The sequence below is a fragment of the Notamacropus eugenii genome, chromosome 1, assembly GCF_028372415.1.
Source record: "Notamacropus eugenii isolate mMacEug1 chromosome 1, mMacEug1.pri_v2, whole genome shotgun sequence".
Taxonomy (NCBI): Eukaryota; Metazoa; Chordata; class Mammalia; order Diprotodontia; family Macropodidae; genus Notamacropus; species Notamacropus eugenii.
In genome coordinates, this window is record NC_092872.1 from 404812094 (window position 1) to 404836735 (window position 24642).

General features: G+C 40.2%; 1 protein-coding gene across 3 annotated transcripts in view; it reads left to right on the forward strand.

Annotated features, from left to right (window-relative positions):
* Positions 1-24642, forward strand: part of ERGIC1 (endoplasmic reticulum-golgi intermediate compartment 1) — a 150211-nt gene that overhangs the window by 64655 nt on the left and 60914 nt on the right. For all 3 annotated transcript variants that reach the window (XM_072630980.1, XM_072630982.1, XM_072630981.1), the window contains exons 2-3: positions 11381-11442; positions 22833-22905. In XM_072630980.1, coding sequence (XP_072487081.1) covers positions 11381-11442; positions 22833-22905 — 135 coding nt within the window. The remainder of the gene's footprint in view (positions 1-11380; positions 11443-22832; positions 22906-24642) is intronic.

A 24642-nucleotide genomic window follows, 5' to 3' on the forward strand; every position in this document is an offset into this window, starting at 1 on the left:
CCTTGTTTGCCTCACACACATACCCCATACCTTCCCCTCACGTAAACTATGTAGCTTGTAATGGTTCCTTGGAGTTATTCTGATCAAAAAATTCATTACCCTTTTGCTAATCAGGTAGTGAGTCTCCCTAAATTTCCACGGGTTAGTTGTTGAATGACAGACACAAAGTCTCTCACCAGATTCGTCTTCTGAGTCTGTCTGCCAGAGGTTGCAGCTCTGCTGGCATCACCTTGGACAGCCCAGGCCCTAGTATCCTGTTATTAAGGGGATTTGTTCTATGAAGTTTGGATTCAGTCAAAGGGTTGCACTTGAGGACCTAGAGGGCTATATATGTGGCCCTCAAAGCTGCAGGTTCCCCGTTCCTGGCCCAGGATCACTTCATATCACACTGAGGCATTGAAGAAATCAATATCATAGACAATCAGAACAGTTGCCTGCAATAAAAACAAACTCTAACCAGGCAGCCCCCAAAAGTTCATTTGTTATGTTGGTTGTTTTTGATGTATTCTGAGTCACAAGGTCATAGTTTTAAGCTTTTGGTTCGTTCAGGGAAGCCAATTTAACCCATATTTCAGTTAAATTATAGCACTGCTATTAACATAATAATCATAGTATTTTACTAATTGCTTTAGTCCAGATCTACCATTTCATCAGTGGATAGAGAACCTTTCACTAGGCACATTGAGAGCTGTCTATAACATAGCCCCAGAAAGTTAGCTGCTGCACAGAGAAGTTATGTAACTTGTCCAGGGTCACACAGCTAGTATGTATATATTGGAGACAGAATTTGAACATGACTTCCTGAATCTAAGCCTAGCATTTTCTCCACTATTCAGTGCTCCCTTTGTGTGTGTGTATGTATGTATGTGTGTGTGTGTATGTATGTGTGTGTGTAGGTATATGCCCATGTAAATAAAATAAGAGTAGTATTATAATTTCCTGGATTTTATCTTGTGCATGTTTCTTAGTTACGTAGTTGAAGTAAGGGATAATAAGTAGATGGGCCCTCCATAGTGCTTCACAATCTCTTACAAAATGTTAAAATACACAGAGGTAGGTTCCAGCATGCGGGGAGTAGATCCTTTTGGAGGATTTGTGAAAGGACATGGGCAAGAATTTTACAGAATAAAAAGATATAATTTGGCTGGTTTAGAATTCTCTGTTTGAGAGAATACCCCTGTGAAAAAAGTTATTAATTCATTCAAGCATGGAAACACTCTACTATTATTACATATACTGTGATATCAGCACGATGGTATTAATATCTAGTATATCTATACCATATAACTAATAAATTGTCTCATGATAACACTATTACATGGTAACATAATGGGGGAATCTGCGTAAATGAGATGGATCTGCTTGGTTGGGGAAACAAAAGAAAGTAAAGTAATAAAGGATTCGCTTTGGTGATGGGAAAGATGGGGAATGTTAGGAGCAACGTGTATGAGGAGAGAATCACCAGCGGCAGAGAGGAAGGAAATGGAACCCTCCAAAGCCACATTAGCTATGGAGGTAACATTGTCTAGAATGGCAGCTTTTATGTAGCTGTTTAAATTGGTAAAGCACTTTAGGCACGTTATCTCAGTTGACCCTTAAAAGAAAGCTGTATGTCATACATGTCAGCCCATAGATGGAATCTATCCTTGTGCTGAAATTTGATCTGTCAAAAAGCTTATTGATTCTTTATCTGTTAACTGAACTTTTATAGTTTTTCATTTCTTGGGTCCTTAATAGCACTGTCTTGTTACTAATGCAACCAGGACTGGCTGAAATTAGCAACAGGTGAGGTACTTGGGACCTTTTATATTGTGATATAGAAGAAAAGGCCCTGGATTTGGGGACATTAGGGTTTAATCTCAGCTCTGCTTTGCATCTTTGTGTCCTGGGCAAATCACTCCCCCCAGCCCCACCCCATACCCAACCCCGGCTCTCACTTCCCTCATCTCTAAGATGAAGGAGTTGGACCAGATTTCTAAGATCTTTTCTAAATCAAAAGACTGTGGTCCTCTATTACAGAGAATATATATGTGGTGTATGTATATAATATGTATATATGCACATATATATGTGGATATGTGGATATATATACATAAGGGGGAAAGAGAGAGACTTATAGAGACAAAGACAAGAAAGAAACGGGTAGAAAAAGAGGGAAGGAGAGAGAAATGCACACACAAGAGTGTGTGTGTGTGTGTGTGTGTGTGTGTGTGTGTGTGTGTGTGTGTGGACAGAGACAGATGGAAGAGAGGGGGAGAAGAGAAGAAGGGAGGTAAAGACAGAAAGGGAGAGGGAAGGAAGGAAGGAGGGGGTGGAGAGAGAGGAAGAGAGACTTTGTGTGTGTGCATGTGTACATGCATGCATGCATGTGTGTGTGTGTGTGTGTGTGTGTGTGTGTGTCCAGGGCAGTTGGATGCTGATCATTGCAGTATGTCTTATCTTGCTGGGAGGTCCCCTCAGCACTTTTGGAAATTTGAAAAAATTGTGTCATCTGAGATTGTCTTCAACTGGAAACTGGAGATGCCTTTTTTCCTATAGGAAAGTAGTTCCAATTTTAAAATGAAAGTCACTGAGGAAAATAGGGTTCAGCATATCCAATTTCACTTTAGCTCAGCTATATAGTGAGAGAATCCCAGATCCAAAAGGTGCCTTAGAGGCCAGCTATAGGCAAAACATGTGACTGAATAAGAAAACAGCCTCTGCTTGAAGACTTCCAGTGTAGGGGAGCCCACTGCTTCCTGAGGTGCAGCTCCTTTCTCCTTTGGGCAGCTCTTCTACAGGGCTAGTATCTGTCTTTCTACAGCTCTACTCTTTGTTGTTAATTCTGTCCTCCAGGACCAGTCAGAACAATCTGATGTCTCTTCCTCTTAGCAGCCTTTCAGATGCTTTGAAGGTAGCTAGTGTGTCTCCCAGATTGTCTCTTCTCCAAGCTTAGCGCTTCCAATTTATTCAACTCTTCTAAACAAGCTGAAGCTTCTCTGCGTGCTTTCTAAAAGCGTGCCTAGAACTGAACATAATTTTCTAGATTCAGAACACTAGATAGATTCTAAAGCCAGCTAGGTGACGCAGTGGATAAAGCAGTAGGCCTGGAGTCAGGGAGACCAGTCAGCCTCAGACACTTACTGCCTATGTAACCTAGGGCTATAGGTCAAGTCATTTAACCTCTGTTTGTCTCAGTTTTCTCAACTGCAAAATGGGGATAATAATAGCATCTGCCTCACGTTGTAGTGAGAATAAAAACAAAATAATATTTGTCAAGCACTAAACACAGTGCCTGGTACATTGTAGGTACTCCATAAATGCTTGTTTCCTTCTTGATAGGGCCTGATCAGGACAGAGTGATCAAGTAAGTAAGCATTTATGAAGTACCTACTATGTGCCAGGGACTAGAAGTACAAAAGCAAAAATGAAACAGTACCTAACCCGAAGGAGCTTACATTGTGTCAGGGATGATACTGTGAACCTATGTTCATGAATTAAGTATATAAAAAATTGTAGAAACAAAGAGAAAGTAATTTTAGGGGAGGGGTAGGTGGAGGGATTAGGAATGACTTCATGGAGCAGGTAGTACTTGAGGTGAGCTTTGAAGGAAATAAGGGATTCCAGGAAGGGGAAGGAGGGAATTCGTTGTAGACATGGGGGCCAGTGTGACTGCATTACAGAGTGCAAGAAGGGGAATCATGTATCAAAAGACTAGAAAGGTAGAATGGGGTCAAGCTGTAAAAAGGCTTTAAGAAACAAACTGAAGATTTTGTATTTGATCCTAGAGGCAATAGTGTACTATAGACTTTGAATAGGGGAATGTCATGGTCTAACTTACACTTTAGCAAAATCACTTGGGTGGCTTTGTAGGAGATGGATTGGAGTGGGGTGAGACATGAGGCAAGAAGGGAAGGGATGGGAGAGGAACAAACATTTACATAGCGCCTACTATGTGTCAGGCACTGTGCTAAGCTCTTTTTACAAATGTTATCTCATTGGATCCTTACAACAATCCTGGGAGATAGGTACTATTATGCTCATTTTACATTTGAGGAAACTGAGGCAAGTAGAAGTTAAGGAAGTTGCTCAAAGTCACAGTTAGTAAGTATCTAAGGCTGAATTTGAACCTGGATCTTCCTGACTTCTCACCCAGTACTGCAATTAGTAAGTTATTATTATATATTCTAGGTAGAACTATTATCTCCTTTGCTTTTCTTGATGCAGCCTGTGGCAGTAGGGCATAGTGGAAGGTACCACGTGAGGCAGAGTGAAGTGAGCAGAACCAGGAGATCATTGATCACAGTAACAGCAGTATGGTAAAGATGGTCAGTTGTGGAACACCTAGTCTCTCTGATCAATACAATGATTTACACAAGTCCAAGGGACTCATGATGAAAAATACTGTCCCTCACCTGGGAAAGAAAACGGATAAACTTCAACTGCAGATTGAAGCACATTTTTTTCACTTTCTCTTTCCAACATGGCTAATATGGAATTATGCTTTGCATGATTTCAGGTATCATATTGTTCGTTTTCTTACTGAGTTAGGTAGGGGTTGAAAGGAGGTAGAGAATTTGGAATGCAAAATTTTTTTAAATGTTAAAATTTTTTTTAAAAAAAACTTTAAAAGTCATCTCTGATAAACTAGATGACAAATTGTATATTTTATAAGATTTTTCATTGCTATGTGACTATTCACTTATGTACAACAGAAGAACTGGAAAAAGCATTGGATTTAGAGTTGTAAGGGACCTTAAAGATGTTCTAGTCTAGCTCTTTCATTTTACAAATGAGGGAACTGAGGCCCAAAGAAGTGGAATAATGAGCCCAAATTCACACAGGTAGTAAACAGCAGAGCTGGGATTTTTACCTGATAATCCATTTGCAATCAATTGCTCTTTCTCTTTTGCCATGTCCAGGTCCTGACTGTGCCACTTATTAGCCACAGGGCTTTGGGCAAATCACTTGATGTATCAACCTGTTTTTCACATCAATAAAATAGAGACAGTAGTACTTGTATTTCTAACTTCACGAGGTTGTTCTGAGGATCAGAGGAGACACTACGTATAAAAGTTTTTTTTGTACACCTTGCCAGTGCTATATACACATAAACTAGCATTAATGTTCCTTCTCTAAGTTCCTATTCCTGTACTTTATCATGATATGGAGAATGACCTTAGGTTCAACAGAGTGCAAGCTCTAATGAATGCTAACAGCTTCTGGCACTTAGCAGAGTGCTTGGCACATAGTAGGTACTTAAAGGCTTATTGACTGATTACAAAATTAGAATAGGTCTGCTAACAGACTGTGTCTGTTATCTGTGATCTAGGACATGTATGGAAAGACACATTGCCAGAAAGTTGGTCCCTATGTGATGGACTTCCAGAGTTCTTGTAGTTGAAGCAAGCCATCTGCTAAGATGTGGGCAGGTTTTACTCTGTGAAGGAAAAAGTCATGTGGGTAAAATGCCACAACTAACGATTTGAACAATGAGCACAGGGATTGGGAGAGTTATTTATTGTCTTTACAGCCATAATATTAAGTCTAATTGAGATGCCCTCCGCTTTAATTTAAGCCCATTTCTTCCCATCTGGTCTTTGGAGGGCAAAGAGAACACACCTTCTCCTGCATCTTCCTCATTACTCTAATTGAGTTTCCTCTTGCCTTATGTGGGTTGTGAGGAGAGCTCTTGGTGAACCTCAAAAAGCCAGATTTAAATGGGAGTCATTGCTACTGGTATTGGTGATAATAGGAATGAAGCAATTTGTTCCAGGCTGAACAACTCCATTTCCTTTAACCTCTTTCCCAACCCATTGATCACTCTGATTGCTCTTGTACAGGACATATCCGGTGTGTCTGCATCCTTCTTAATGCGAGGTGACCAAAGCTAGACACAATACTCCACTCTAAGGACCGAGCTGACTAATGTGGAACATAGTGGAAGGATTACTTCCTGCCCTTGGCATGTCATAGCCCCATTAATTCATCCTTGTCTCCTGCTGGCCTTTATCACAGTGGCATTGTATTGCTGATTCATTTGGCCTGTGGTCAGTTGTAACATCCCACCCCCTCTCCGAGCTCTTTATATTATGCCTTGGTGGAGCCTATCTCTTTTCTCAGCCCATGAGATACTGGATTTTTAGCCCTTTTGAATATCATTCTTTTCAGCAAAGTACTATAGATTCTCAAGTTCATCCAATGCCATTTGGATGTTGTTCCCATCTCACCCAGAGTCCCCAGCTAATTTAGTGTCCTCTTCATATCTGACAGGCATCTTTTTAATCCTCTCATCAAAGTCATTAACAAAAAATATTGCTTATAATGAACCCTAGAACAGGAGCTATTATAGCATTATGTAATAGGGAAAAAACTGGACTAAGAGTCAGTCTAGAAGTGGCATGAGGCAGAGAGAAGAACCTGGGCTAATTTCAAAAGGTCAGAGTTTGAGTTCTGGCATTTATATAAGCTGATTGACCCAGGATAGAACAATTCACTTCAGTGAGCCTCAGTTTCCTCATCTACAAAACAAGAATACTAAAATTATATAAAATTATGTTACCAACTCATAGGATGATGATAATGTAAGTCTCAAAGGCTATCAGAAAGTTGTTCATTTTCCTCTTCTTCACACATTGATACATCATGCCTATCCAATAGTAGTAGAGTGATTGAGATCATGGTTTCCAGATCTGTCAATGTGAATGTAATGATAGTGAGAATTTAGAATCCTAAGATAATCAAACTAGATTCCTTAGACCCATGGAATCTTAGAACTAGAAAATCATCTAATCCAAACTCCTAATTTTCCTGATGAAGACATTGAGTCCCATAGAAGAAAAGCAATTTGCCCAAAGGCATGTAATAAGATTTTCCTAATGGTAGCAAGTAAGAGCCAGGATTTGAAATCATGCCCCCCGTAGACTTCAAGTCTAGTGTGGTTCTTTCCATTGGCATGTTACTTCTTTGTATTACCTCTCCATCAATTCATTTTCTCAAGTTCAGATCTGACCTCAGACACTTACTAGCTGTGTGACCTTAGGTAAGTCATTTAACCCTGTTTGTCTCAGTTTCCTCATCTGTAAAATGAGCTGGAGAAGGAAATGGCAAACCATTCCAGTACTTTTGCAAGGAAATCACAAATGGAGCCACCAAGAGTTGGACACTATTGAAACTAGTGAACAACAGATATATAGACGATTGCTTATAGATTTCCCCACCTCAACTCTCTAGCCAAGGTATTATAATATTATTCCATGTTCATTAGTTTCCTGTTGTTAAAACCTTTAAAATAGATATCTGATTATTGAGGGCTTTGTTCTAGAAATCTCTTGTTTGCCAAAGCCTTTTCTCAACTCTCATCTTTCCCGACCTCTCTGAAGCCTTTAACCCCATCAAACACCCCCTTTCTTGATAATCTCTCCTCTCTAAGGTTTCATGACACTATTCTCTCCTAGTTCTCCTTCTACCTCTCTGACCTCTCCTCACTCTCCTCTGCTGCATCTCCATCCAGGTCATGCCTGCTAACTGTGGTTATCCTTCAGTGCTTAATCCTGGGCCTTTCTGTTCTCCTTCTATACAGTTTGATTTGGTGATCTCATCAACTGCCATGGATTCAGTTGTCATCTTTATGCTAATAATTCTCAAATCTCCATATACATCTCTAACCTCTCTGCTGACCTCCAGTCTTATATCTCCAAATGCCTATTAAACATCTCCAACTGGATGACTCCTACACCTATTGTACTCAACATTTCCAAAACTAAACTCTTTCTTCTTAAACCCTCCCTTCCTGCTGACTTCTCTGTTACTTTTGAGGGTATTGCCATCTTCCCAGTTACCAAGGTTTGAAATCTAGGTGTCATTCTCAACTCCTCATTCTTACCTCCATGTCCAGTCTGTTGCTAAGACCTGCCTATCAATTTTACTTTCACAATACACCTCTTCTCTTCTTTAACACTTTCCAGTGTTGGTACAGGTCTTTATCACATCATGCCTGAATTATCACAGTACTGTCCTGAGAGATTGTCCTGCCACAAGTTTCTTCTTATTCCCATCCATCTTTGACCCAGATATCAAAAGGAACATCCTCCTAAAGGGCTATCCAGCTACCCATTAAACACCAGTGTGGCTTCCTATCATCTTCAAGATAAATAAAAAATTTTCTGGTTGGCATTCATAGCCCTTCATAATCTCTTGTCTATCCACCACCCCATCCCTGGCCACCTTAATCTCCTCTCCACTCCTCCCCCACATATTCTTTGATCCAGTGATACTGGTTTCCTTGCTGTCCCTTGAATAAGATGCTTCATCTCCCAATGTTTTTGCCAGCTGTTCCCCCTGCCTGAAATGCTCTCCCTTCTCATCTTTACCTCCTGGCTTCTCTGGCTTCCTTTAAGCCCCAGCTAAAATCCTGCCTTCCTGAGGAAGCCTTTCCCTATCCCCCTTAATTCTTGTGTTTCCCTTAATTATCTCCTATTTATGCATTTTATGACTTATTTGTACCTAATTAGTTTCATATCATCTCCCCCATTAGACTTCAAACACCTTGAGGACAAGGACTGTCTTTTGCCTTGATTTTTATGCCTGGAACTTAGTACAATGGCTGGAACAGAGTAGGTGCTTGATACATGTTTATTGACTGGCCGACTATATCTGTATTTATTATAGTTGATAAATATCTAGGTACTTAAATACTTGTTGAATTGAAATGTAACTAGAAATATTCTCTTTTCCCTCCTTTGTATGGCCTGCCCACTCAAGTTCCTAAAGTAAGTTCTTTCCACTATGGTCAACACCCTTCCCCTAAAGAACAAAAATAACTTATCCATAGGTACTCTTCCAACTGGTTCTATCCAGCTGGTTTTCTTTCATGCCCTTTGCCACTACCACTCACAAACCAGCCTGGCATGTTCTTTTCTCTCCTGCCAGACTGAAGGGCAAAAAGTGGGAAGTTTTGAATCAGCACCACAGGCAGCATGGTAGAGTGAAGAGGGCTGGTCTTGGAGTCCAAAAGAACTGGGTTCAAGTCCTGTCTCTGACACATGTTGACAGAGTCTGGGCAGGTTGCTTCTTTCGATGCCCACAGATAATTCTCCATGATTCTGTGTTGTGGAACAGAGGTTTTTCTCCTCAGAGGTGGTTCAGCCTAGTGAGATCACAGATCTGTTAGAAGCCAGATTATAGAAGACCTTAAATGTTGGACTTAGGAGTTTGCATTTTACCTTTTAGTTCAGTGATTCCAAGCCTTTTAAAAATATCATAGGATAGAGACAAGACCTGTGATTTCAGTGGTACTGAGACTTCCTCAGTAAGGAACTTCCCTTGACCAGTGGAGAAAACACCTTCTCTGCAATCAATAATAGCCTTAAAGAGTTGTCTAGAGTACTGGAAGTGAACTTGCCCAGATTATAAGAACCCTCTTTTCCATTTTATTTTGTGTTTTTTTTTTTTAAATTGAACTTAACAAATACCTAATGAAATTAATATCTCCATGTACATTGGGACAGGAGAAAAGTGTACATAAAACTTCAGATCTCTGTTGTAACTGTTTTTTTCTTTTAAAATATAATAAGTTTGACATGTCACTTTCAAGCTGCTGTGATTCCTTCTAACCTTTCTTCTATTCCCTTCTTGTTAGGGAGGGTGTGGGTGGAAGGGATGTTAGACAAGCCTACTCCTAATCGCCATCTCCTGCCCACCCCCAACTGAAAATAGAGAAAAGTAAAAGCCTTGTCACAGATGTGGATAGTTAAGCAAGTTAACTTCCCACGCTGGCCATGTCCAAAAAAATGTATGTCTCATTCTTCATCTCTGTCATTTTTCTGTCAGAAAATTGGTAGCATGCTTCATCATCAAGGACCCATTTTTAGTGTCAGATTACTTCCCAACTTTCCCAAATGAGAGTAATTGCACTTTTAATATAATATAATATAATATAATATATATTATATATATATAATATAATATAATGAATGATACAAAGCACTTATGAATTCAGTGATTCTTTGAAATGAATATATATGTGTATATATATATATTGTTAATCAGAATAGGAACTACATTCATTTGAAAATTTTATATATAAATGTACAAGACATTGTCTATAGAATATTTATTTATGGATTCACATATGAATGTATGAACTGCTTCCAGTAATTCAGTGCCCTTCCTCCCCTCAAACCCACTGCTATATATGATAAGGATGATGGAGGGAGATTCTAAAGACTTTTGAGCAGAGGAATGACATGGCTAGAACTGTGTATTAGGAAGGTTACTAAGACAGTTATGTGAATGACAGATTGAAGAGAGGAGAGACTGGAGGCAGAAGGATTGTTTAGAAGGTTATTTCAATTTTCTAGTTGAGAGATATTGGGATAATGGCCAGCCATGTGGGTGGAAAGACAAGGATGGGTGCAAGTGATATTATAGAAGCTTGAGAAGTATGATGAGGAGATTTCACAATAAAAAGAGGTCGAAACACCGGTCCTTTATATCAGAGGCAGGCAGCTAAATGGCATAGTGGATAGAACACTGTATGTGGAATCAAGAAGACATATTAAAATCCAGCCTCAGACATTTACTATTATTAGCAATGTGACCCTGAGAAAGTCACTTATCTGCTCTTTGTCTCAGTTTCCTCCTCTGTAAAATGGGAGTGATTATAATAGTACCCACCTCCCAGGGGTGTTGTGAGGATGAACTCAAATGATGTAAAGTCCTTACTTAGCACAATGCCTGGCACATAGTAAGTGCTATATAAATGTTAGCTGTTATTATTCATATTAACCTGGTAACTAAATAAAGGAATTTGGTCTCTATATATATATTATAGGTAGATAGATTTAGATTATATGTATTTAAAACATTATAATATACATACATACATCAGATTTCCTGGGTGCTCTTGTTAATACCTCATGTACTATGAAAACTTCCTCTCAGATTTGGATGAAAAGGAGCCCAGGAATCTTCTATGCTTTCATAGGTTCATTCCCACCTCCTGCTCCATCTCCCTCCAAAAAAAAAAAAATCCAAGAGGGGAGAAATAATTTCATTTGGCAGTTAGAAGAGTTAGGTTGGTTCTAAAATGTGGAATTTGCCAAATACATTTTGATCATTGATCTAGACCTGAGCTGAGCCTGGGCAGGAAGAGAAAAAGGAAAGTAATGATGAAGACTGTGGAAAGGTGAAACCAAGAGGAAGTGTCATACTATTATATAAGCATTCAAAAATGACAATTGTTGTCTTTCCCTGCCAGCCCCCTGTGCCCCACTGCAGAAAGGATCATGTTTGGGTTAGAATTCTAAGAGGGGAAATGACTAGCACCATTCAGCCCCATGGGAAAATAATAGATTAAATGTCCTTCATGGTTTATCCCTGCTGCTTTTCCTCCTTTCAGATTTGACATCTACCGGAAGGTACCAAAAGACCTCACGCAGCCAACGTACACTGGGGCAATCAGTGAGTACCAGTCTAACTCCCTTTGCCTCCCTTGACTCCTTTCAGTCCTCTACTAGTACCCACACCCTTCTTTCTCTACCTCTTTTGGTTTTTTTGTTTTTTACTCTTGGGAATTATAAGGACTTTAAAAAGGAAGCTAGGGAAAAGAGAAGGAGATTTTGTGTGATATGGTGGCCAGCTCTTAGCTGGAGAGCCATTTCATGGCCCTTTCAAAGACACTACGTGTGGTCTACAGCACTCCCTCAGTGCTTCTAGTCCTGTTTGGAGAGATGCACGTCCTCCCCTGGAAGTCAGACTTTTGTTGACAGTAAGGATGTTGGTGGTCAGTATGTCCACACTTCAGGCTTCCTATTGACTAGCTGCCACTGGGCATCTGAGCCTTTCCTTCTAGCCTGTGAAAGCCACCAACATTGTGTACCATTTTCTCTCTAGGAGCCCTGTGTGGTCTTGGTGTTTCCAGAAAAGTGGATGACAGAAAACACTTGATAGATTGTATTTCATAAGATCCGGAGTTGGAGGGGACCTTAGAAATTACAATCCCCCTCCCCCTTTCATTAATTACTAACAGCATTTACATAGGGCTCAAATATGGAAACCAAGGCCCAGAGAAGAAAGTGGAATTGGGCCCTTTTGGGCCAGTGTCATTTCTTTGCCCTCTGAATTCTTGTACTCAGTCATCCTGATTGATATCTTGTTACTGAGCCCAGAGGGCTCCTGAGGTGAAAGTGAGGCTGGTGTCTTTGCACCGCCCTGCCTCACTTAAATCCAATTCACTTATACATCATGGCATCACCTTCCTGATGTCGTGATCCTCTTCAAGAACAAAGGACATGCAAACAATATTGTACTCGGAAGTTTCATGGTTTTACAGCTGCATGATCTGGGGAAACAGATGAGGGAAGATAAGGAGTGGCTTGTGAAATTGAAGAAATTTGAAGGATATGAATCCAGACCTTGCCAGCTACCTGTTTAAATGAAGGCTTGGAACCCCAGTAGTGTGTGACTTCTAAATGAGAGTTTTGACAATAGGCGTATTGAAGCCAGGGCCTTTGGTAATGCAGAATTAGGGAACGAGAACACCTGAGTGTCAGGGAACCAAGCAAGAGTACAGACTTGGGAATCCCACTCCTGGAGCATCAGCAGGGTCCTTGGGATCTGAGAGAACACTACAAAACTAGTTTTTGCCACTTTCCTTGAACCCACCTATGTCTCTGGCCAACTCAGACCATTCAGAGTCAAGGTACCAGAGAGGAAAGCAGTGGAGAGGTGAAGGGAAAGGCTGTCAAAACCTGAGGACTCCACACTCCCAGGCCACATCAAATCCAACACTCTCATTAATCCCATCTCTGTTTAAATTGGCACTGCTGCCTGTTACAGAATCTTAGCAGCTGTCCGGTCCAGCAGAGGCAGCTGAAACCCAGGGAGGGCCTGTAACTTTGCCCAGAGCCACTCTGCCAGATAGGGACCATACCAGGACTAGAAATCGATTCTCCTGACTGGTCTGATCTGTGAAGGACTTCAGTATTTGAGGCAAGAGCACTGGGGATTAAGATATGAAAAGTAGCAGTACTTCTCTGTTCCTTGTGGCTGCTTTAATTGTATTACCTCACTCCTGACCAATTCAATGTCTCTCCTTCCTTTCTTCTCTTTTACATTCTTTCCATTCCATTTATTCCACTTGCCTCAAACTGGATAGATTGGTTGGGGAAGGAGACGGCAGTGGTCAGGAATGGTGGAATGAAGCAAACCATTCTGTGTTTCCTCTTCTTTCCCTTGTCCCTTTCCTCTCCCAATCCTCAATCTAAAGGACTGAGACTAAAACTTCTTGCAAGTTTGAGCAACCACAGCCCTTATGTCTTTATTTTAGCCACACAATCAAGGTAAGAATGAAGCTGCCTTAACCTTCTTCATATACCTCCACTCATTAAGTAATGCAGCAAACATCTATTAATGCCTAGTACTCATGTGTGCCAGGCAGTGTGTTAGGGGAGAGAGAAGATCAGACAAAGAAATGGGAGGGATACAAAGAAGAAATGGACCACCTCTGCCTTTAAAGAGCCTACATCCTAATGGGTGCATACAGCATGTGCACATAAGAAAATTCAAGGTCAATGACAGAGAGAAAGAAAATTAAAAATGGTGGGAAGATCAGGAAGTGATACCACTGGACAATTCAGTTCAACAAACATTATGCCTCTACTGTTGTGTACAGAACACCACAGTCGGTGCTGTGGGCCATACAAAGATTAAATGAGACCCAATTCTGACCTTTGTAGAGTTTATCATTTCTTCATTCCTCTGCCCAGAACCCTATCCTAACCTCCAAATAAAGCCCAGACTCTTCAGCCTAGCATTCAGGTCCTCTCCAGTCCCAGCTTGACCAGAGTTGAGCGTCTTCATTTCACAGGGGAGGAAACTGATAATACATAATGGTCTTACAAACAGCTAAGAGTAGTAGTTCCTAAGAGTGTGCAAGGTGCCTTTTACACATGTCTTATTTGATTTTCACAAGAACTCTGTGAGGAAAGTGCTATTATTATCTCCATTTTACAAATGATGAAACTAACACTGAGGAGTTCACCCAGGTAGTGAGTAGCTGGAGTAGCATCGGAACGCTAACCTTCTCCACTCCAATACCTCCCTCTCTCCACTAAACCACAAAGCTCCGTCCATGCCGTGCTCAAGGTCAAACAAGTAATAAACTTCAGAAGTAAAATTTGAACCCAGGTCCTCTGACGCTTGGGCTCTTGCTCCTTCTACTTTACCACTTTGCTTCCCTATGCTTTATAAGAGGAAAAGCCATGGACTTGGGCCAGGAGAGCTGGGTTCTGGATTTGCCACTAGTTGGCAGTATGATTTTAGTCAAATTTTAGTTCTTCAGTTCCCTCTCCTCTAAAATAATTAGGTTGAACTAGATAATCTTTTAAGGTTTCTTTGTTCAGTACTTATATTGTTTGTTCCACGATTCTCTCTTTTCAATGTTATCTCCTGTTTATTCCTCCCAAACTTCCATCTTGACTCACTGAAATGAAATGTACATATGACGTGTTAGTTTTCATCTCTGGGACATGCATTGTCCCATGACTTTAAATGCAGCCTCCCACCCTCCGCCTCCACTGCTGTCTACATTCCACACATCCTGCAAGTCTAAGCTCTTGCAAGAAGCCACAATGATCACAATGAAATAATCTCTCTAAAGTGCTTAGCCTAGTGCCCAGTATATAGTAGGCACATAATAAATGCATGTTCCCTTCCTTTTTAGTGAGACAACTCACTTGGTGAATAGACAACTGAACTTGGATTCAGGAAGATTTGGGCTTGAGTCTAGCCCCAGTGTGACATTAGGCAAGTCATTTAGTTTCTCTGAGCCTCACTTTTGTTATCTGTAAAGTGAGGGTAATAATATGTAGTATCTTCATAGGGTTTTTATTAGGTTCAAATGAGGTGGTGATAACCAACATATAATACTTTTAAGGCTGACTAGTGCTTTGCTATAATTATCATCATCATCATAATCACGATTCCTCCCCTATAAATTCTATAGCCTTCCCTGTCTGGGCCTCTCATCTAGCACTTGGTTATAGACACAACCAGAGACATAGTACATAATATTAGCTGCACCCCACTGCTTGACTGTCGGAGAGGCAATAAGGCTAGTACAGAAAGACTCCCTTATTCCTTCCAGTAACTGTTTCGACAACTTTTCCACTTTCCTCTTGCCACCAATGCTATGCCTACTCCCACACTTCCAGCAGATGATCTAGCCTCCTACTTCACCAAGAAAATTAAGGCTCTCTGACACAAACTGCCTCTGCTCCCTTCTTCTAGTAATCATAACTTTTCAACATCATCACCCTCTTTCCTTTCCCTCCAGTTACAGAAGAGAAAGTACTGCTCTTTATTAAGACTAACATTCCATCTGTGCCTATGCTCCCACCCCATCTCATCTCCAGGACTCTGACCCAAGAGTCATCCTTTTTCTCATGTGTCTTGAGTTTCTCCCTTGCTATTTATACATTCCATTTGCCTTTAAATATGGTCAGGGATCCTAACAATAAAGAAGAAACCTTTTTCCCTGATCCATTTATCCAACCTCTGTTTTGCATTGTCAGACTTCTCAAAAAAGTCCAGAATCAATGCATTTACTACTACCAGCTGTGCTTCTACCACAACTTGCCTCCTGAAACTTGGAGTATTAATGACTCTTACCTTCTTCTCAGTCTGCATCGAAAATGTTTTCCACAACAGTTTGCTGGTAATCAGTCTAACACCTTTCATTTCCTGGACATTTTCTTCCTTAATGGTTATCCACTGATGGCCATCAATCTAATAAATATTGGCACCATTGGGTTCTGGGCAGTGGTACAGTCCCATAATTATTTAAGCCTCATTGATTGTGTTGGTCCCATTCACTTGATAGCAAATTTTCTCAAAAGAAATAGTGGAGGAGTGGGTGAGGGATCCTTGAAGAGGTTGGGGAGTATTTAGAATACCCACCAGGTAAGCGTAACAGAGGTCTTCTTTAAAGACTTTTTTCTTACACCCAGTGAGATGTAAGCTCCTTAAGGAAGGGAACTGTCATTTTTTTCTTCATGTCCCTAGAGCCTAGCACAATGCTTTACATGTATACACACCTAACATATTTGTTGAAGGGAATGGAATGGAGAGTGGGCATTAAGAGCCTTGTCCTTGGTGATTCCTCCGTTGCTCATTCCTTTACAACCCTATTGTAGGGTGGAGTGGGGTGGGGAGCACAGCTGAATCCCACCAGCAGCTTCAACAAGCATTTGGTATTTTAATTATCTGAACACAAATGTCTGTTTAAATAGTTGGATAAATGAATCTTATCATGTCTGAGATACAAGTGCCAGAGCTCTTTGGGCTCTCATGGAAGAAGGCATAGGCTTGGGGATTTCAGGCCTTACATCTGTGAAATGTGCTGTCTAGAAGAAGGAACTTGTAAATGTTGAACACGATAACAGCAACCTAGTACTATACTCTGTACCTAGAAAGCTCTTAGTAAACATTTGTTGATTGGATCAATGAGCAGTCCTAAGATTCATGAGTCTGACTGTGCGGTACAGTGAAAAGAGAGCTGGACTTCAAACCCACCTCTGTCACTAGCTGTGCAACTTTGGGCCGATCACTTACCCCCTCTGAGGTTTTGGTTCTTTATCTCTGAAATGATGGGATTGGACTACTGACCTCTAAAATTCCTTCTAGTTCTACATCTTGATCCCTTTATCAATATACTGATTGATTAATTCATTGGCCCTTTTTAGTCTTCATTCTTTTTGACTTCTCTGCAATAAATATTCTAGAGAAATAGGTCCACTACCCCTTTTGGTAGATGCTCTTTCCTTTCTTGGTTTCAGAAACATCAGATGTCCCTAGTTCTTCTTCCTCTCCAGTTGCTTCTTTTCTGTCCTTTTTCTTCATTCCTTATTCTCATGACCTCAACTACCACCTCCAATCTTGCTATTTAGTCTTGTCCCTTCTTTTGTTCTACAGACCCATATCTCCATGTGCCCACAAGATATTTCTACCTGTATGGCCCGCTAGCACCTCAAAATCAACATGTCCCAATAGAGGTCATTTTCCCCAGAAACATATTGCTCTTCCTTCCTTTGCTCTCTTTATCTGTGGCAGCACCATTTCCCCATATATGAAACTTTCCATTTCCTTCTGTCCAATAAATTAGCAAATCTTGTAGATTCTCCTTCTATAGTCTAACATCCATCCCCTCACCTCTAATCCCATTGTCGTCTATCATATTACTGTCTGCTTAGATTGATGTAAGAATCTGTTAACAGGTCTTCTCAGATTCACTCTTCAACCATCATACCACTGCCAGAATAATCTATTTTCATAGCTAAATCTTGTCATGTCACTCCTCTGATTAAAAATCTTCAATGTTTCCTTATTGGCTATTAAGCAAAGTTCATACTTCTCGTATGATATTCAAGTTCTTACTATATATTAAGGGCTGACTCAAATGCTGCCTTCTCCCAAGACTTTCCTGACTTGCCCTGTTGGGTTATAACCTTTTCCCTTGTATCCCACATAGCGTTTCATTTGACATCCCCCCTTTTATCATGTATTGTCACCATTTGTTTTCATCTCACTCCCCCTTCTGGATTGAGTTTCATGAGAGTAGGATTTGTCTTGTCTAAGCTTCACATATCCCCAGTGCCTCCAACTTTAAGCTTTGCACATAACAGATGCTTGATAAATGCTTGATAAATGAAGGAATACTGTCTTGTATTGTCACTATTTGTATATACACCAACTAGGTCATAAGTTCCTGGAGGTCAGGGACAGATCCTTCCCTGTCTTTTTCACAGTGCTTGGCACATAAGTCTTTAAGACATATTTTTTGAATAAATGGTCAGCACTGTGGACAACCTTATTGAGAATATGTAGTTTTGCCCATCTGGATGTAAAAGATTGAAGGAAGCAAGGAAGATGGAAATTTCTTAGTTTCATTTCTTTATCCTCCACTCCCACTCTAAATTCTCATTCATTTTCCTTCCACATGAAAATTCCTTCTAAAGGGAGTTTACCTACACCTCAGAATCTGTTTAAATCTTTGAGCCCTAATTTCTTCAGCTGTAAAATGGGAATGATAATACTCACCTTTATCCCTCAGAGCTTGTTTTGATGATGGAATGATATATGTAAAATGCTTGCTGAAACATCACAGAATCTGAGTTGGAAGGGACTTCAGTGATTTTGTCTAAATATACCTTTCTTTTGTTATGACTTCTTTGGCAGTCTGATGAAGCCTATGGATCCTTTCTCAGAATAATGTTTTTAAATGCATTAAATAAAATACCTAGGATTGCAAAGAAAACTAATCACATTGAAATATCGAAACTCATGGACTCCACGTTTAAAACACACACTATTCTAGTATAACCCTTAAAATATTGCAAACATGTCCACTCTTCTTACTTGCTTAAAGGAATTTGGAATGGAGTAATGGAAAGAGCACTGAATATTTTCAGAGGACTAGGTTTTGAGACCATTCACATGTATGATCTTGGCAGTTCATTTGCTGTGGGGCCTCAGTTTCCTTATTTGTGAAATATGAGCATAGGACAGGAAGGTCTTCTTTTTCCATCTCTAACAATGGTCTTTGATTCTATGAAGTTCCATAGACTAACTTCAGAGGGTCAGAGCTCAGAGAACTGAGTGATTGTTTGACTGTCAACTCAGTTCAAGAGGAATGCAGGAGTCATACCAACAAAGGTGTACATCCAGCTAAGCTTGGTTAGAATATGTCTGTAAGGAAATATCTAATGAGGCTTTCCTGTTCTGGATTGCCCTGAGCCAGCCCCAGAACCCTTCCATTGGGCCTCAGCCCATGGCATCATCAGCCATTCTCCTGATGTAACTTCCCCTAGTGGTAACCATCCCTGAATGGAATCTGAGTCAGTCTCTGACTCTGGGAAGCCAGTCATAGATCACATAGATTTTTTTACCAAAAATGGATTGAGAAAGCTTTGATAAAAGCCTTAAGCATCAGAAGACCTTTTAGTTGAAAGTACTCCTTACTTCCCTATTTGAGACTATTGGTTCATGGTTACACAGATTGTATTTTACAAAAACTACTGCTGGAATTATCTAGGACCATTCCCTGGACAGAACACTCACATTGCCATTAGAGAACTTTTTCCCTGTCCTGCTCCTTTTCCCCAGTTTGAGGATAGTTAAGAGTTTAGGATGGCTATGTAGACAGGGAAGAGATTACACTAGGAAAGGTAATTTATTATCATCTTTATTCTCCATAAATAAAAAGTGCCTTTATTTTGGGAGTATAACTATTTCACCAAATCAGATATCTTTTTAACAATTTGATGTAACTTGCTGTTTTGTACACTTAAAGCAAGATTATTAATATTGTGTCTAGTGATAACTCATTTAATTTTATATTTTGCAAAGTACTTTCTCCATAAATGTGTAAGTAAGCTGTGTAAGCTTTATCCTTATTTTACAGATGAGTAAATTGAAATCCAAAGAGGAAGAAGTGCCTTGTTCAATATAGCTATTCATTGTCAGAGCCAGGACTCAGAAGACCTGGATTTAAGTTCAGGGATCTTTTCATTAGGCCACACTCTTTCTCAGTAAGGATGAAAATGTTCCATTCAATTTATTTTTCACAGGGCAGAACAACCAGCTTGTAAGGGAGAAAATATGAAAGGTCTAGTACTTTGTTTTATTTTTTAAAAATTATCTGTGTCTAGCAGATCAGATTATAAACCACAGCAGGAAGAAGTTTTAAATTAAACCCCCAACCCATGAAGTCTTTCCCAAGTCATTGTAATTGAAACAGTTTCCATTTGTATGTCAGCCTCCAAACACTTGTTTGTTCATACATTCATGCATTCCATTTGACTTAACAAAAAATGATTATGTTCCTGCTGTGGCAAGAGACTCTGCTATTCATTGAGGGGAACAAGTAAGAATGAGACATGGAGCTACCAGTCTAGTGATGCAGATAAAACACATACACACATAACTGTTAGAACAAGGTAGAATGTGAAGGTGCTGTACTGGAGGTACAAAGTTGAGAGGTCAAAGGAACAAGCGATTACTTCCCACTGGGGGAGAATCAAGGCAGGCTTTAAGAACAAAGTGGCATTTGAGCTGGACTTTGAAGGACTTTGAGAGGACCAAGGAAGTTAAAGGAGAGATAAGGGCATTCTAGGCAAAGGGACCAGTGAGCAGAGGCAGGTGTCAGGAGCTCTTTTAGCACCTTTGGGAAACAGCAAACAATCCTGTGTGACCGAAGTCTAGAGTGACTGAAGGGGAGTAGTGGAAGATAAGATTGGAAAGGTAAAATAGGACCAAATGTCAATGTGTCTTAGCTGCCAGGCAAAAAAGATTTGGCAGGAATTCGGGGATGTTCCCAGTCCTCGCTTAGCATCTTGCTTTCACTTCTCCTTTTCCTTAGTGCTCATTTGTGTGTAGATGCCACACTTGAACCATATTATATTATATTGGGGAGAGGAGGGTTGGAGCAGGCATTGCTTTCTATTGGCTGGTCTTAGCTAGTTGTGGGTAGAGTACACAACGTCTTAAAAACTGCTCAAGGGTAGCATCTATGACTTCAACTTCTATTTTATCTCCTCCCACTTTCCCCAAGGTACCTAATAGAGCAATTCTCAATAAATGCCAATTGCCTGAATGAATCAGTGGCATTATGTCCAGCTGATCTTATTCTCTATCTCCTTATCCTATGGAGAACTCACATTTTAGTGGGTGGTTCAGCTTAAAGTAGGACTTCTTAACCTGGGGTCCATGAACTTTTTAAAAAATACTGATAGCCATTTCCATACAGTTGGTTTCTTTTTCATACATTTAAAAGCATTATTCTGAGGAAGGCTTCACCAGTTTATCAAAAAGGGTCCATCACACGCATTCACACACACTCACACACCGCCCTCCCCCCCCACATACACGCACACACAAGTTAAGAACTCATGGACGAGAGCAGGTACGTGGGATGTTAGAAGAATCTGGACTTAGAATCAGGAGGGCCCTGGGTTCAGTATCTAGTACTCTCATTTTCTAGCTGTGACCACAGACAGATCACTTTTTACTGCTTAAATTCAGATGAGGGTAATAATATCTATACTACCTACCGCACTGGGTAGGTTTTGAGAAGAGTGTTTTAGAAACCTTTTAAGCGTTATCAAAGTATAAGATAATAATAATAGTTGTTGTTATTGGACCAGAACTCTGATTTCATTGGTAAAGGCAACTCCTCAGTGAGGGAATTCTCTAAAACCCCCTGGCATTTGTTCTACAACTTAGTCTTAGAAAGTTGCTGGGATATGGAAAGGGTAAGTAATAATCATAGCTAACATTTATATGGTGCTTATTGTGGGCCATGCAGTGTGCAAAGGTCTTTACAATTATCTCATTTGATCCTCACAACAACTCTGGGAGGTAGGTTCCATTTTTAACAGATGAGGAAACTGAGGCAAAGAGAGGTTAAGTGACTTGCCCAGGGTCACACAGTCAGTGTACATCAGAGAGAAAAAATTGAACCCAAGTCTTTCCCACTTCAAGATTGACTCTATCCATTTACACCATGCATCCTTCCTATCAAGCTAATTATTATTTACACATGAGTAGCAATGCATTGTGGGGTTCTACATCCTCTGAAAGGCTCAGTAGCTCCATGAACCCTGTTCATATCCACATCTTGTTCAGGTCTCAGAGGTAGCTTCCTGACTGTTCTCTCTCTCCAAAGTAGCACATCACTTTGCCTTTAACATTGTTACCAGAGAATGGTTTTGTTCTGGTTTGGCTCCATTCAAGAAGTACCTATCTGAGCATCTCCCTGTGCTGGACTGTGCTGTGGGCAGGACTGACTTGGAAAACACAGAGAGCTCACATTCTAGTTATAGAAATGAGACTAATACAGAAACAGGTCAGGAACAGTGGAAGGAAGTGTGTAAGGATAAAGTTCAAATTTGACTTTAGACACTTACTAGCTATGTGACCCTGGGCAAGTCACTTACCCTCTGTTTCCTCATCTAATAGCACTTACCTCCTTGGGTTGTTGTGAGAATCAAATGAGATAATAATTGGAAAGTACTGACACATAGTAAGCACTGTATAAGTGTAAGCTGTTATTATTAGATATTATTATTAAACTCTCAAGTGAGTGGCATGGTTCCTATGATCTGTAAGAGTTCAGAGAAAAGAGAAATAAGTCTGAGACTGAGTAGCTGGGGAGAACTTTGTGGAGAAGATGACATGAGGCAGACCTTGAAGAATAAAATAGAATAGAATATGTATCTTGAATTGAGACATGTAGATAGGGAATATTTTCCCACCATGGAAAAGAGTTGGGAGGGGTAGGTGGCTGTTGTAAGCCAGAGGAATAGCGTGAACTAAAGTAGTTTCTCCATCTGTAGCTTCCTTCTGGGAAAGGGAGATGGATGATCACTTAGTAAAGTAACATGTTATAACAGGAAGAACACTTCACTTGGACTCAGGACCCAGCTTTTACTAGCTTTGTGACCTTGGGCAAGTCATTTTCCTTTTCCAAGCTTCAACTTTTTTTATCTATAAAGAAGAGCCAATGATGCTTGCAATGCCTGCCCTCAAGACTGTTATATAGAAAGCTCTTTGTATACAAAATGGAATTTTATTATTATTATTATTTATCCCTTTGGGGAGAAAGAGAGGGAAACGTTTTTGCCCCTGAACTAATTTTATAGGTAATAATGAAAATATCCATCTAAACTCTTTGAATAAAAGGAACAGGATTGAGGCATTCATGTCCTACCTTTAAAAATGGAATTCCTGTGCCATTATCACCTGTGATCTGAAAATCCCTGATTTCTTTTCTCACCAATGTTGTTTTATTCTAGTCTCTGTCTGCTGTTGCCTCTTCATTCTGTTCCTCTTCCTCTCGGAGCTCACTGGATTCATAGCTACTGAAGTGTAAGTAAAGTTTCCTTGAGTGGGAGTCACGTTTTTGGGGTTGGGGGAGTGAGAGGTGAGTGGCATGCCAGCTGCTTTCTGATCCTGCCTTGGTGAGAACCCTATGTCGGCTGCTTGTTTTGTTTTTCTCTTTTTAAATGCATGAGAAACACTGCAGTCCTTATTCTCTCTCTGAGCCTCTGATATATTGCTATGTTTGTCTTTAAGTTTTATCTAACCTTCCATTGTATTTAATAACTACACACCACAGATGCTTTGGTGTTTCTGGGCCTCCTTAGAAAATGTATAAAGTTTGCCCACTTGTGCTGCTTCATCACACAAGACCTTTTTCCTGGGAATTGTTGAATGTTTGATCCTATATGAAAGAAGAAGTTTCTTCTTAGAAAGGAAAGTTCCAGGCACATAACACAGCTTTCACATCAAAGTCTTTTCCCCTTGAACTCTCTTTCCTGTTTGAATGGTCTCATTTCTTAGTTACTAGTAAGTCTCTGCTTCCTGGCAGGGTTTGACGCACGGTGAATCCATACTCAGTTCCTAGAATTATTCATCGCCCTCAAAATCTCATAGTAAACTCATTAGGAAGCGCCTAACTCCAAATTCCATTGGAATTATCTAATCATGGTCACATAAAACTCCTCTTCTAAAATGGAATTAGAAACAAGAGATTCCAGATTGTGAGCTGAGGCCTCTGAACTAGAGCTTGGTTGGAGTCTCATTGCCCACATCCTTTAAGGGTTTCTGACCAAGCAGCCAATCATAGGGTATAACCTTTGCCATAATTCTCATTTTGTTTGTGTTGTTGTATTTTGCTCAAATTTTCATGATTTCTTTAGTTTTTTTGCTTGTGATGTGTTTCTTTTTTCTTTTTTTTAAATTTCCAAGTGGCTTGTGTACACATACACCCATGTACACACACAGCCCATTTAGTTAGAAATGACTGGTATAATTCATAAGAAAGACCTTAGAAGTGTTCTCTCCCCTTATTTTACCCCCTTTACTCCCTTTATTTTTGGGGGGACCTTTGAGGTCCCCAAAGGTTGTGACTTGTCCAGGGTCACATAATCAATGACAAAGCCAGGATGAGAACCAAGGGCCCTTTCCCTATTATACTATGATCCTTAGTCTCATCTCACATTTTGGTATTCCAGCTCATATGTTCCCAGAAAAAGAGAATTTATGTAGTTTTTATTGCCATTTATAGAAACCAGCCTATGAGGATTTTGTCACAGGAAAGGAACAATGAATGACCTAAAGCTTATTCACTTACTTTAGAACATAGGTCCCTCATTTTCCAGGGGGAGAGCTTATCTTCACTGTCTGTCTGATCCTGTTCCCAGACCTGCTAACCCTGGGTAATAGAAAGGAGTCAGGATTGCACAAGGTTACCCATTAAGTTGGAAAGGATACCAACGAGCTAATCTTGGTTCTACCACTTAACCAGCTATGCAAATGCAGACAAATTACTCCCTCTTTGGGCCTCAGTTTTATAACTTTGACATTCTGATTCAATACCTCTCATGCATGAAAGGATGGATATGAAATTGATTTGTGACACTTGGTAGCTTGTAAAGTCAGATATAAAGTGTTAGTGCTTTCCTCTCCCATGGCACAGCTTTGCCAGAGTCCTCTCCGAAAGGGGGATTCTTATAGAATCATAGACTTAAAGCTAGAATGGACCTTCAAGGTCATCAAGGTCAGCTCTTTCATTTGGCAGATGAGGAAACTGAGGCCCAGAGA